At 32.8% G+C, this 16,201-nt stretch overlaps 1 protein-coding gene across 1 annotated transcript in view; it reads left to right on the plus strand.

Annotated features, from left to right (window-relative positions):
* The first annotated feature begins 1,683 nt into the window (after window positions 1-1,683).
* Window positions 1,684-16,201, plus strand: part of LOC134718163 (multiple epidermal growth factor-like domains protein 6) — a 43,150-nt gene continuing 28,632 nt past the window's right edge. The window contains exons 1-2 of the mRNA XM_063580653.1: window positions 1,684-1,711; window positions 11,384-14,455. Of these exons, the coding sequence (XP_063436723.1) occupies window positions 1,684-1,711; window positions 11,384-14,455 (3,100 nt within the window). The remainder of the gene's footprint in view (window positions 1,712-11,383; window positions 14,456-16,201) is intronic.

The raw sequence follows: 16,201 nt of genomic DNA on the forward strand, positions 1-16,201 counted from the left end.
AGCCTACTCTTTTTCGAAATCTACAAGGGTGTCTTTAACGTGCAAGATATGTGGCTCTCTCTTAACACGGGCCAGCCATTTATCGTCCCCGTCCGACGGACTATCATCGTTTCCTCAAGACCATACTCGCAAATGGTGTCTAGTCAAATTTCAGTCTTGGTTTTGCATAATTATGATCTCTCAGATACAGTTAAAGATTGGGGTAGCTAGGTACTCAATAAACTAGTATTTTTTTTCTTGAATTTAGTCAGTGGTGTTGTATGTCGGTGGTGTATGTCAACACAATTTTGTTTTTTTTGGATCCCAATAACTGCAATTAAGTTAAAGAACCAAAAATACTTTGGAACATGGTCATTGTATAAGGCTTGGTTTACAAACCTTCTAAAAACGCGCTCTTTCTTTATATATTATAATTTTAAGTGTATTGCCCTCTCCCAGGATTAATATACATTCTTTTATATAAATCTCCTTAACTGATCGACGACTAAGTATTAGAATTATAAATACTAGCACCTGAAATAAACTGATACGTTTACAATAAGCTACATTCAATTAAAAATGCAGTATTATTTTACGTTTACAATAAGCTACATTCAATTAAAAATGCAGTATTATTTTATCTAATTCTTTAATCTATTTACCTATCCTTCATTGAAACAGAGGGTCTTCAAATTTAAATCTTTACATTTTTATGTTCTTTTTATTTATATGTGACGGTTTATAATATTCTCTTTTTCTTGTTTTTGCCCATTTTTCTCTTTTCTTACTTTTTGCCAATTTTCTTATGTATTGCCTCATTTTCTTTTTTTAAGAAAACTTATCCAAACCCTTGAAACGTACAGATTTAACTTAGATTTTAACTTATGTACATGTAGCTCTATGCAGGGGCCGTATGCATCGAGCAACATAAGTTAAAAGTTGTTCCAAATGGACAGATTTTTCTACATGTCTTCCGATAACTTAGTACTACGATCGGATGTCTTAACCTAAGTGGTTTTATGCATACATGTATTAGCTCAGATCAATAAGTAAAACATATTATATTTCTATTTCCATTGTGTGTTTAAACAATAAACCAGGAAGAGATCTTGCATGAATAGAACAGAATTTTAAAATATTAAACTATTGAATTATCATTCAGTTATTGTTATGTGTCTGGTCATGTGCAGTACATTTAAAATGTAAACAATAGCATTAAATAGGTATTTCCGAAGATTATGTACTTTTCAACGAGAGGCATTCCAACATATATTTCATTCTGAATAAATGCAAAATGTATGACTGCAGGTGTTTTCCACGACAAAGTCATAACAAGTAATAAGCCAGAAAATTTGGAATATAAATTGTATAATAAGAATTGAATTATTCAGCTTCGTTATTTTGCAGTGGATCATTGTAAAGCCTCGATGGTGTGCACAATTTTTGTACATGCAAAATGTGCTTCTTCGACGTTTTAGCGCCCAAAGAAGTTACAAAAACAGTTTCATTTCCGAAGTAATAATGTAAATGAAACACACTTTAAAGATTTGTTTCTATATATAATAAAAATTACTGAATTTCTATACAACAGACAGAGATATAACTGATCGTAACAGGTATTCAAATCAAAGTAGTATTCGATAATAAACTAATTATCAGTATGTAATAAAATCACTCATTTTTTTACATAATAAATTGCATAAAATGTCTACACTTAAACCAACTCTAATGGGTAGGTAAACAAACGATCCACAACCTGTATGCGATGACAATCATTTGAATCGTTGAAGATTAAATGAATATTAATCGCGCAGTTCTTTTGGCAATTGCATAAATTCAGATCATTTGAATAATTGGAGATGAAATGGGATCACCAATACACAGTTATTCTTTCTATTTAAACACAACATTTAAGATTTTATAATGCAGTGTATAACCCATTCAATTCGATAAGCAATTGATCTTTAATTAATTAGAGATTATGCACTAAGGTTGTGTAATTTTAAGTAGACACACGCGCCTTTTATTGGTATTTGATTTCGTTATATAATAATTTAAAACCCATTTTACCAGGAAGGGGTGTATTCCATACAATGTAACCAAATATATATTTAGATATATAAAATAACATTTCCTGTAGAATTTAAGAAAAGTTCACATAATAAGTATCGTCCCGTGGCAAACATTACCGATTTTTTAACTAGTGTGTTTCCAATTTTAGGAGAACCGACCATTAGCTCATTGAAAGAAAAAAAATGATGAAAAAAGAACGTTGTTCAGAATTTGGAAATATTGGACATATGATAACATAATCAGTACATCAATGAATTTAACATAAATATCGTCAATCCTGATGGGAATATCTCTCGTAACATAAGTTCCCTTTTCATAATTAAGTATCAAAAAGAAGATGTGGAATGATTGCCAATGAGACAACTCTCCACAAGAGATCAAAATGACACAGAATTTAACAACTATAGGTTAACGTATGGCCTTCAACAATAAGCAAAGCCCACATCGCATAGTCAGCTATAAAAGGCCCCGAAATGACAGTGAAAACTATTCAAACGAGCAAACTAACGGCCTAATTAAGGGTTTAACCATGATTACTTTACATGCATTAGATATTGACAAACTTGGTAAAATAATTCTTTTTAGACATTTTAAGTGGAATGATACTTTATTTACTTTCGTCTAAGTTAAGAATATATATGTACGACTAAGGTATTTCTTGTTGTAATAGTAGCCTTTTTTTCTCAGGCAATAAATCAAAGTCTTAATATTTTTTCTCCACATTCACGTCGACTAATTGAATTCAAACTTTCGATATATGAAAGCTTTACTTTATTTTGTCATGAACCATAACGATTTTTAAAATATTTTCCACTTGTTCATAAGACTGTAAAATTGGAATAAATTTACTAGCGTCTTACATGAATGTTTCTGTGGTGAATGGAACGACCTTTTCAACTATATCTGGACTGAAATCACACTCAAATATTCAAATTCACTATAAATTATTAAAATATTTATTTACAATATGCAGGCATTTCAGACTTGCTTACTGTTCGGTGTGAGCCTAGGCTCTGTGGTGAAGACCGTACCGTTGATCTATAATGGTATTTTCTTTTACACATTGTGGCTTGGATAGAGAGTTGTCTCATTGGCACTTATACCACATCTTCTTATATCTATTTCAATTTCGTTCCTATAGCATTTATTTGCTTTTTGCAATAAAGTATTAATTTAATCAATATGAATATCACGGCTGCTCTCAAACGAGACAAATCCTTAGACGATTCATTAAACGATATATTTAAAACAATCTAAGGAAATGCGCTGTACCGTAAAAGGGAGGACTAGCAGATCAAAGCAAAAATAACACTTAGACGGGGAAATAGACCAATGGACAATATAAAGTATACACTACACGCAGCGAATATTCAAAATACAAACTTTTAGTACAGTAGTTTACGTTTGTTCCTGTCTGTCATTTTTTTTTTCGTAAACTATTTTGTTAGCTTCCTTATTTGAAATATTTTACATTTGCCATTTCTGATCTTGTATAGTTTACGATGCAGTATTTAGTTTTATTCAATGGTGATGGTCGTACGGTTACATATAGTTGTTAACTTCTATTTAGTTGGTCTCTAGAGTAAAGTTGTCTCATTGCCAATCATACCACGTCTTCTTATTTTTATATATGCTAATAAGCGCTATAATGTCAATGTTCTTACTGATATTTAAAATATTTTAATTCTTATACATTAACATTAAACCCTACTTCTTTCTGTCAAAATAACAAATAAAACGAATAAATTCTCTAATCCATTTCATGATGGTCATAAAAAGATTTGATATGAAAATTTTATGTAGTTTTATTCATGTTCACATATAATTGTACTTGTCACATTAAAATGAAAATAGGTTGTTAAATGTTCAATGGTTGTCAGCGTCTGGGCTAAACATATGTTCGAACAAACTTTAGAATCAAGAACATATAGTATAGCTGACTGATCTATTGCCGTGGGCTTCAATACTTCTAATATTTGGGGGAACTAATTCGTTTTTGTGATGATGATGGAAGTTTTTAACGACCTTGACTTGCTATGGTGGGTGGGTTTTTGTTTAAAGTTTGGAACATTTAAATATGTTTCGGAGTCTAGAGTGGTTCCATTTCTCTAAACTAGAAGTTCCAGCTGCAGCCGGTCTGGGTGCGAGATTTCTCGCTTAGTTGAAGACCACTTTGTGGCTTTTTGATAGTTTTCTCTTCTTTGGTAGTTTTTGTCACGTCTAGATTCTGTCAGTATAATGTACTTGTATTTTGGTAGTGCAAAATATTATGCTTTCTAAGACTCTTTAAAGAAGACTTTTTTGTTGAATATTTACATTAGTTGTATGTTTCATTATAATTCGTTATTCTGATTGGCTACACTGCAATCTCGCGTTATTCCTTAGTCAATTTCATTACACAATAAAGAAATTATCATTCATGATGACATGAGGTGCCACAATGAAGTGCACAGATAAAAAAAAAATTTAAAATGATAAGAAATCGTGTTTTCATGGTCCTAGCTAAAAATTGTAATTATAAGTATTGAATGCTTCTTTTTGTAACTTCATATGGTTGTAAATGCCGGTTGATCGAGTGCATTCATGCAAAATGTACTTCGGTCAACGCTTTTACAACCTAATAAAGTTACAAAAAGAAGCATTCAATTCTTAAATAATCTTAATGTGATTTTTTTCGTTCGTCATATTAGTTTTTCAAGCATTACTGTCAAGTCATAACCAGTTCAATAGTTTGATGGATGAAATCGGATCAGAAATTTCGTATTGTATGTTCACATGACCGTCTTGATCTTTTTGTGGTTATAAACACTATTTAAGATATTTTTAATACTACAACCAATATTTGAAAATAAGACTGAAGAATCTGCAACAATCATTTCAGTGCATGTACGGTGTACAAAAATACATAGGATGTAATTCAAACTCGTTTGAAGTAACTTAATATAAAATAAAATGATTGATTCTATCTCATCTGATTATGCATAATGCATGTGAATGAATTGCATATAGGTGCAAATACATGTCACCGGATTTGAAACTCTGCCAATTTATATATATTTAAACATTTCAGTATTTATATTTAATGTCCTTAAATATATTTGAATAACAGAAAAAAGATATGGCCCTTTTGTGAATATGAATGGAGCTTTCGAATTTTAAACTGCTTTTAACTTAAAGATGAAATCAAATGAAATCTGCTCTTTTAAAGATAGAAAGTGTTGTATTTACTAGATATCACTTTGTATTCATCTGGTATTCGTCCTTGAATTTATGAAGAAGGAAAAATGCCAAAATAGCTACTAGTATCTCTTTTACGATCGACTTTTAAGTCTTATTAGTCGGTAATATTTAATTTGTATTGTAAACTTAAAGGAAGACAGAATAGTTTTTGTTGGGATGAGGAAGTGTTTTTTTTTTGTGTTTTTTTTAGGGGGGGGGGTAAAAAAAATAACAATGAGGAATAAAAAAGCCTTTTATTGTTAAAGAAATAAATAGATTTATATGTTGGATTGTTTGCATTGATGAAGCCATAAAAAGATTGAGAGCGTCACTGAGAGTGGGGAAAATGGGGGGGGGGGGGGGGGGGAGGGGGGTCATTTAACGCTGAGCAAAATAATAGTGCCCCGAGATATCTGTGAAGTTTATTCAAGCTTAAAAAAAATCTAAATTATTTATATAAGACTTTTAAGACATATTACTCTTAAGCTTGCAAATGAGCTACTATCAACTAAAAAAACCCACAAACATGGAAGTTAACTACAACAGGTCATCAATTTTTGTATGCTAATATTATCGAATATTCTTATGAGCTGATCCCTGGGTTATTACTACCACTGATTATTGAGTGTTGGTTGCTCAACGTCCAGTGGCAGATATTTCATGCACGTTCATGACGTTATTACTATAAGTGAGAATAAACTGAAAACTAGTTTTAAAAAATAATTTACATTGAAAAGCGTGATTTTTTTTTAATTTCTTTTTGCTTTTCATTGTGCGTAACATGTAGGTATTGTATTAGTCTTGTACAACATTTGATTAATTAGGCTCTGTCAAAAAGGGCACAAAAATCTCTACACGTTCAAGAACATATGCAAAAACATTTGTGCATGTCCATATTCGGGGACCAGTTGCAAAGCATATCTTCATCCCGTTTTCATCATAGTCTTTTTCTAGTGACAGTCCTTCCGACATGGCAAAAAAAACTTTCTTGATTTATTATTAATAGGTATAGACAGATGTTGTTTTAGTGCCAATGAGAACACTCTCCATTCAAATCACAATTTATAGAAGTAAACCATTTTAGGTCAAGTAACGGTCTTCAATACGGAGCCTTGGCTCACACCGAACAGCAAGCTATAAACATGAGAAAAGGCCCAAAACATTACTAGTGTAAAACCATTTAAATGGGGAAACCAACGGTCTAATTTATATAAAAAAAGAAACACTTATGAATCACATCAACAAACTACAACTACTGAATTTGTGTTTTTGTTTGTTTTCGTATTGACCATGCTTGAAATATTAGCCACTGGAAGATCAAACAATAATGCCGCAGTAAAATCTACCATTTCAAATATTTTTGAGTGGCATAATTTAGATAAAAAGTGAAGTTTTACTTCCTTTCGAGGAAAGTTTGATTAAGCGTTCTCCTGTTCCCTTCAAACAAAGGCTGGATAGAAAATAAACAAAGATAAAATGAAATATTAGTTTTGAATCACGTATCACATTTTAAGCAAATATTAAATATTTGCGTCAATCATACATTGCGATATGCAAAAGGGTGACGCCCCCTTCATGAAGAAAAACAAACACCTATTTGTTAACTGGAATATTATTGAACCATTTAACTTTTAATTACGATATAAATATTTTATCTATCTGATAACAATTTTGAGCAGCTTAAAGGTTTTTCCGTTCTAAATGATACTTAAAGTTTGTTTAATTGTCTAGTATGCTCTGTGGAATTATTAAGAAATTAAGTAAATATTTTTCTAGCATGATTGGCTAGAAAATAAATACTTCATAAAGTTCGTTCGTCCGACACAAAGCTTATTTGAAAATTCGCCAAATTAATGGGTGCATTTGTTTAAAGATTCAGAAATGAACTGTTTGTGTTTGTCAGGAAGTAATATAGATATCATTTGCTAAAAATGATTATAAAGAATTGTTTTATAAATATTTTAAACGTTTAAATATTGTATAATAGAATATGGAAATTAGGGAAATGTCAGAGACAACTACCTGAACAAAGAGCAGAAAACAACTTAAGGTCACCGGTCTTTAGCACAGGGAGGAAATCCTGCACCAAAAGGCTGACTTCAAATGACCCCTTAACAATAACTTATATTGTAAATTAGGAGATCATGTGGTATGAGTGCAAATAAGACAACTCTTTCATCCAAGTCACATTTTTTTTAAAAAGGAAACAATTTTAGTTCAGCGAAAAAGACACTAGACTTAACTTCGAAATATACCAATGAACCAAAATTTGAAGAAGAAAAAACAGCCTAACAAAGACTAGAAGTTCCTGATTTGGGACAGGCACAACATGTAGGTTCGATCACGTTATGTTAGATCTCGGTTTGTGAATATAAAAATGAAGATTTGGTATGATTCCCAATGAGACTACTCTCCACAAGAGACCAAATGACACAGAAATTAACAACTATAGGTCACCGTACAGCCTTCAATAATAAGCAATATCTATACCGCATAGTCAGCTTTAAAAGTTTGCTTTCTTTTACGTTAAACATGTATATTGTGCACATGTATATAATGTTAGTCCGGATATTTGTTTACCTTCAAAAACAAACACAATGCATTCCCCTTTTATAAATTTAAATGATAATTTGACAGAGGAATGTCAACAAGACAAGACAAGCTTGACAGTTACTTTTACTTTAAATCACACGAGAACAAGATAAATCACACGAGAACAAGATAAATCACACGAGAACAACAGACAGTAATCGAATACCCTCAAATTATAGATCGGAATAAAAACGTTTTGGTTAAGTAACCGTGTTAAAATGTAAATTATTTTCACCCAGTATTTCAAAAGGTTAACCGTATGGCAAAATTGAATTGCGATAAGTTCGAAATAGTAGTAATTTACGAGTTTTTGTAAATAGGTATGAATTCATTTTAAAAACATTTTTGTACGAATCTCGTTTTGTTTACACATTTTTTTATGTATAAAGAAATTTGTGGACGTTGATGAAGCAAAGAATTTATTGGTTAAACTAAGATTGATATGGCGTAAAATTATGTGATATCTTTTAGATGACATAGGTTAACCCATCAAAAAGTAAATTTCCAATCAACTATAATTCACAGACATTTGCAAAGCCTCGGATCTGACAAGTCTGGACAAAAAAAATATTGGTTATTTGTACAAAATACGATTTCCAAGGATCCAGAATAATAAAGAAAAGACAACCTTATGTAGTTTTATATATACATATAATCTATTACTACCCTGTCATTTTAATTGCAACAAAAGGGGACGATAGTTGCACTACCTGCCCCCGACACCAATATAAATTTATACCACCAGTGCACTGGTGCGATTCTGTCTTGTTGACGCATTAGCTTTAACAAATAGTACTTCCTTACAAATAATATATATCGAAGTTTACATACTCAGCTCTGTACATACTGTCATCGTTTACCTGGACAAAAATATAGCAATTTACTTTAATTAGCAATAAATCTAACTTTGTCGTCCTGTGATCAGATAAGAGTTATCTTTCCTTGTATCAAACATTTATGTCCAATTAAACTAACGTATCTATTGATCTCGTTTAACCTCAGGTGAATATAATGGTTTTCTTAAAGCTCCGTGTATTTATACTTTTTTAAAGGAATTGTCCATTCAAAAGAGATAACTATTCTTTAGCGTGAATCTTGTTATTTACATTTAAGTTTTAAAAGGACTAATGACAAAAAATATATAAACAAACATACACACGTACAAATTCTAAGTACCTCTGAAGATCAAACAGTCAACAATTAATTATACAAAATATGCTGCGTAAGATTAAATTCGACATTATGTAAATACATGTGAAAACATCTGTAATAACCTAATTTTTGTTGAAATTTGTAACTGTTCTGAGAATTAGGTTGTTAAAACTACTAGATACAAAACAGAGCGATGTCCATCTTTTGGGCAAATCAATCAAATTGCATTTTGCCAATTTCTATCCCTTCTGATATTAAAAGCGTAAAGCTATGGAATTTTAGATATATTAAATCTGTATTTTACCAGAAGACATATATACAACATGTCTCGTCCTGATCTTGCGTCAATTTTTTTCAACTGGACGTTAAACAACCACCAATCGATCAATCAATCATAAAACATCATGGTTATCGAGGATTGGCTGACTGAGTGTTCATCAGTATCGGTACATACTCATTTGGTAAAATATATAAAAGTACAATTGGGGTTCAGTGCAATCCAGTTGAATGTTTAATACACCTTTACAAAACGTGCACGAGATTGAAAGTATTGGTACAGAGCAAAACACAAAACAACAGCTTTAAAATTGCTTCATTTAGACATAATAACATGCTATTTTTACTTCAAATTCTATTTTATAGATTATCATTATGGTTTTCTAAAATATTTGGCGAGATGTTATGATTGTGGTAATTTCTCATCTGATATTAAAGTAAATATTTAGTAGCAATATTTCATACGATGTCATCTTGTCAAGATAGAATGATCGTCCGTAATTACAAATCTGCCCTGAGGTCAAATTGGGTTTCAGACAAATTACTGCTATAACAGATTTCTCGATAGATTGAACGTCTATCAAGTGATTTAGAGTTGCAGTGGCTCTCGGTGATCAAGTTAGAATAGCTTCGTTGGCTGTATTGCGATTTGCCATCAACGGAACCATGGAATTCCAGAGTGCTGCAATGCATACATCTTCCTTATAGAAAGAAGTCCAACGGCTTAAAATATTTCTTATATTTTTTTTAAGATTCAAATATTGCTACTTTATTTTGTCGACTTACGATTTTTAGGGATACACAGCCATGTATTTTATTGATTGCGCGAGACACATGTAATATCTTTAATTTTCATTGTAAAATATTCAATTTTTTGTTAGGAGCGTTTCTTCATGAAAAAATTTCGTATACTACGTAACTGGAATTTATTTAGATGGAAGATTTATTGTTGAATTTCAAACTTTGTCCGGGTTTTTTTACCAGAGCATAGCATAAAAAGTAAAATCACAAAATACTGAACTTAGAGGAAAATCAATTCGGAAAGTCCATAATCACATGGCAAAATCAAATAAAAAAACGCATCAAAAACGGATGGACAAGAACATATCATAGCATATCATGGTAGTAACATTTGTAAGTTTTACACGAGGGTATGGATGGCAGAGTCTCCATAACTGTATTCGTTTTTTATGAGGGTCGCTATTATTCTCTATTCTTAATATTTGTTACCATTTCGATCTACATCTTTTGCGCATTATTTTCGATTCTGTAAAACCCCATGCAACCCTCTCACAGGTGTATGTCTAAAGTATGTTTTAAAATGTTCCATACAACTGAAGCTCGCAGAACGTGTTTTTGAAAGATTGGAATTATTCTAAACATTTCATAAAATATATCTATTAGTGAAATTTTATATAAAATGCTATATTAATAAAGGAAAAACAATTGAAATACTTATTTTTCGTGTATCCGACTGTTGATTCCGGAATTAAAAAAAATGATAGATAACATAATCTGTAATGGGACATTCTGTTACTCGGTCAAGTTAGAGCAACCGTAAGAGCAACTAAAAGAAGTAAATCAAACATATAATAGGTTCAATTTAGCAGAAGGGATACTGTTTTCATATGTTGTTGTGGCTTTTAAAAAAAACATAAAACAGTACTGTTCCGATTGTAAGCCAAATTGTACTTCTTAATGTTGGTCTTAGTTGACCGAGTATCAAGATGTCCTGTCACAGAGAATTAACCTGTCGAAAAAATATAAACTTCAGGGTCAAAAGTCGGTAATATAAAATATTCTTTTACAAGATAAAGAATCTCAAAAGTGTTTGAAAATTCAATTATTCCGGAACTCGTAAGATTACTAGCGACAATGGTTAGTGTTTTATAGACATAAAATGGAGTACAAAACGTATTAATCCTGGTATCTATTATGATCTATGATTAGTTAAATAACACAAGTTCCTATAAGATAGTTTGAAGTATAGAACAGCACGACACATTTGCATTCATCCTTCATTTATGAATAAACATTCCTAGGTAATTCACAATTTTTTATAACCACTAAACTTCTTTCTATATAATTGTAGCTGCCTGTGGTTATGGTGTATGGGGCGAAATTTGTCAGTACAACTGTTCTACCACGTGTTATTATGGAAACGAATGCTCAATTAATGGTGGCAAATGTGGATGTGAACAATTGCATGGAAACTGTTACGACTGCGCAAAGAATTATTTTGGTGACGTCTGTAATAAGGCATGTAACCAGAACTGTTCACTCAGTGACCAATGTGTCCTGTCTGGATTAGCATGTGGATGTGATAGACAGCTAGGAAATTGTACTAGTTGTCCTAAAACACTATGGGGCAATTATTGTGACAGGTCTTGCTCGATAAGATGCATCAACATGGAATGTCATAGAACTTCAGGCCAATGTACGTCTGGTTGTAAAAAGGGTTATTATGGAGGTGATTGTAGTTCCCAGTGTTCAACTACTTGCCTATATGGTTGTGATCAGCAAACAGCTGTATGTTTTCCATCTTACTGCGTGAACTGTAATGGTGGACTACCAAAATGCGATCAAAGCAATCGGAAATGTTTGAATGGGTGCATAGATGGATTTTTTGGTCCCAGTTGTGACAAAACTTGTTCTGTAGTGACAAATAATACTTTATGTACGAAATGTCAACCATTGATATCAGTTGGTATAACTGTCTGTACGGAATGTCAACCGGAATATTATTATGATGGCGTTATTGGCGAATGCAAAACTTGTAGTACAGGTTGTAAAACAAATAACACCAACATAGCAAAGTGCTTTCCTAACACTGGAAACTGTCGGTTTGGTTGTTCTACGGGATGGAGTGGACTGCGCTGCGATACGTTTACCTGCTCATTGGCAAATTGCGAATCTTGTGTTGCGAATCAACCGACGGTTTGTGAGCGCTGCCAAGCCGGCTGGTATCTAAACTCCGGTCAGTGCGTTAGATGTAGCGATAATTGTGCGACCTTAAATTCTTGCGATACAACATCAGGAAAATGCACGGGTGGATGTAAAACGGGTTGGTATGGTAACACATGTAAAGATAATTGTACCACAAACTGTAACCAAGGTGAGTGTGATAGCAATGGCATATGTAGTAGCGGCTGTAATGACAAACGTTACGGTCAGAAATGTGACTTGCAATGTCCTAATTGCTTAACTACATGTAATCGTAATACTGGCTTATGTGATGCCGGTTGTGTGAACGGATACCATGGTAACGATTGCTTACAACCCTGTAACTCCAAATGCTTAAATAATAAATGTAGTCAAGTAGATAGCAAGTGTTCCTCAGGGTGCAAACAGGGGTTCTATGGGGAATTTTGTCAACTCCCTTGTGGGTCAAACTGTGACGGTAATAGTTGTAACCCAACAACCGGAGCATGTTCGGGAAATTGCCTCTCTGGCAAATATGGTGATTACTGTGATTTAGATTGTTCAGCAAACTGTTCACCCAGAACTTGCATAAAAGTGGGTGGTGCATGTACGTCAGATTGTGTTGCCGGATATCATGGTAGTCATTGCAGTAGGACATGTCCGTCGTCATGTTCAACAAATCAATGTAATAAAGATGATGGAACGTGCAGTGGCAATTGTCCAAACATGAAATTCGGAACGAGATGTGAGCTATCGTGCAGCAGTAACTGTAAAGGTACATCATGTGATCAATTATCCGGTAGATGTGTGGGAGGATGCAAAACTGGTTACTATGGTGATTCTTGTGAGAAAATTTGTACCGGATGTGATAATTCAGGATGTGATCAAACGACTGCTGTTTGTATAGGTAAGTGTATAGATGGTTTCTATGGAAACAATTGTAATACGACTTGTAGCATGGGTTGCGTTAGTAGTTCTTGTGATAAGCAAACGGGGAAATGCAGTAGTTGTAAAGAGGGTTATTATGGGGATACTTGTTCAAACATTTGCAGTATTAACTGCAAGTTATCTCGATGTAATCAGACAACGGGAGTATGCTCGGAAGGATGCGCACCTGGAAAATTTGGACAGCTTTGTGATAATTCCTGCTCTTCCTGTACCTTATGCAATCAAACAACCGGAACTTGTGAAGGTTGTGCTCCTGGAAAATATGGACTGAATTGCCAAAGCAATTGTAATACAAATTGTGGTCTGTCTCCCTCTGGACACATAATTTGTGACGGTATTGATGGATATTGCCTAAATAGCTGTAAAGATGGATGGTATGGAACATACTGTGACATACCTTGTAACAATGAAATTCATTGCATAAGTTCTACCTGCGATCGTCTCAATGGACGATGTTCAGGTAACTGTGTTACGGGATGGTACGGTGCTACGTGTAATTTACGATGTAGTGAAAATTGTTTTGGCAATTTGTGTGATAGGGATAGTGGTGAATGCACATATAACTGCACGTCTGGTTTTTATGGCACTCAATGCAAAACACCTTGCGTAAACACTTGCACAGATTGTGAAAGATTATTTGGAACTTGTTCTACATGTCAACCTGGGTATTATGGGCAAAATTGTCAAAGTCCGTGTAGTAGCCATTGCTCGAAGTCCTCAACAGTTGGAAATGTAGTTTGTAATAAATTAACTGGAATCTGTAATGGCGGTTGTGCAAATGGATGGTATGGTCAATCATGCACAAATGAGTGTTCACAGACCTGTTTCAACAGTGAATGCGACATAGATTCCGGTAAATGTTCACAGCAATGTGTTGTTGATAAATACGGCGAATATTGTGAAAATAGTTGTACCAATTGTGCTGGAACTTCGGGAGGAAATTGCAACCCTGGAAATGGAAATTGTTTGTTTGGATGTGACAATGGATACTTTGGAAATTCCTGTACTCAAAGCTGCTATCCCGGATGTAAAAATAAAAAGTGCGTTTATTCCTCAAACAATTGTTCATATGGATGTGAAAATGGCCTATATGGATTCTCATGCACTGAATCATGTAATACAAATTGTCAAAACAATATGTGTGATCAGAAAACAGGGTTCTGCACATCTGGGTGCAGGCCTGGTTGGTTTGGAGAGAAATGTAAGTACGCCTGTCCAGTTTCATGCTCTGGTAGTGTTTGTGATCAGGTGACCGGAAGTTGTGTTGACGTTTGTGCCGGAAGTGATTGTCAAGGTTTGACATTAACACCAATTAACAAATATAACCCCCCGCACAGGCACTTGGTGTATAGTAGTATAACCAATTAACAGTGTATTTTAGATATTAACAACAGTTATGTATCGTATATATGTAGAATAGCTCAATATGTGTATATAAATATAGCTACGGTTTATGAAGGGTATATTATAAAAGTTATACAAGAATGTATATATTCAGACGTAGTGGGCGTATTGTATTATATAAGACACACAGGGCCATAAATGTTAGATATATGAATGTTTGAGAATTAATGTTAGTGTTCAAATCAAAAGTAAAATAACTAAATTACCAAACCCCAAGAAAATCCAAATCGGAAATCCTCTTATTAAACGAATTCAAAAAAAAATGCATATACACATCTTAATTTAATGAAACATTTTAACCATTCGTTTTATTTTCCTTTGAATTATAACCTTCTTCGTCACACTCTGTACTTCATAAACCTTAGTTACATTTTTTATGTTGCAAATATATTATATGTTTTATTCTATAAAATGTCTTTATTTTGTTGTTTTAGATTCTAATTACATAATTTATAATTGTTCATTTATTTGCAGCTTACATTTTGGTATCTGATTGTATTACAAAACTTCAAGGGTTTCATATTGTATTTAAGGTGGATAGGAATTGTTCCAATTGTTATCCTTTTCTGTTAGGGATACAAATGCATTTGAATGAAACATCTATTCTATCTACTTTCACTTGCTTTAAATGTGCACAATTTTATTACTGCAGTTCTAAGTTCTTTAAAATTGAAGATGCAGATATTTTTAATATTTTTTTTTTTAGTTACTGATATGAAATTGATACCGCCGCTTTCATGAATGATACCAATATCAGTGCGTTCAACATCAATAACCAGTAATTGAAAAGCCTATCTATTTAAAAAGACCCGAACATCAACTACAGAGAGGCGTCAAAACATACCGAAGGGATATTCAAACTCATAAATTGAGTACAAACAAGCAACACCATTGATTTAACAACTTCAAGAAAAACAAAAGTGTTCAAAACACAATGTAGAAACTAAAGAGCAACATCAGTTATTAATAATCTGAAAGTTCATCATATATACAGTCAGTAGATGTACTACCAAACATAAGTTTAGTTCAAAACATTAGTTCCGTTTATATAATCAGTCATTGTTCTGCCACGTGATGAAATCCCCAAATAAACGTAGATAGAAATACAACCCATCAATGGTCAATTTAAAGATGTACATTAATATTCTGCTGGTGAATTTCCAATAACAAAAAGCTGCATCTTCAATTTAAGACAATTCTATCTCTTGCTTCCACGTCTAAAGCATCAAGATCAATGTTTGTTGCAAACGATTAATACTGTACAACCTGAAACCTGTTCCACCACCAATTTTATTCAAAAACTTTTTTTGTAAGAAGGAAGTGGTTAGAATTTTTTCTTAAAAAACGATTCATTTCTATACTATTAAGTATATTCGACGTTAAAAGTATGTCGAGCTGTTATTGCTTCGTCAGACAGATTATTTAATTCCAAACTGAGTTGTATAAATTAGCCCACTCTCCCCACGAAAAATACCTTATTAATGTTTTTTTCCAGTAAATGTTTTAAATTTTTAGCAATATTCAATGTATTTGTCATCATTGCAATTACTTACTATTTGCATTGTCCGTAGATAAACAAATGCCATTTTAAAAAATGTAAATTTCCGATAAAGTACAAAAAACTAATACAAATTGT

The sequence above is a fragment of the Mytilus trossulus genome, chromosome 5 (genome assembly GCF_036588685.1).
Source record: "Mytilus trossulus isolate FHL-02 chromosome 5, PNRI_Mtr1.1.1.hap1, whole genome shotgun sequence".
In the NCBI taxonomy this organism is placed as follows: Eukaryota; Metazoa; Mollusca; class Bivalvia; order Mytilida; family Mytilidae; genus Mytilus; species Mytilus trossulus.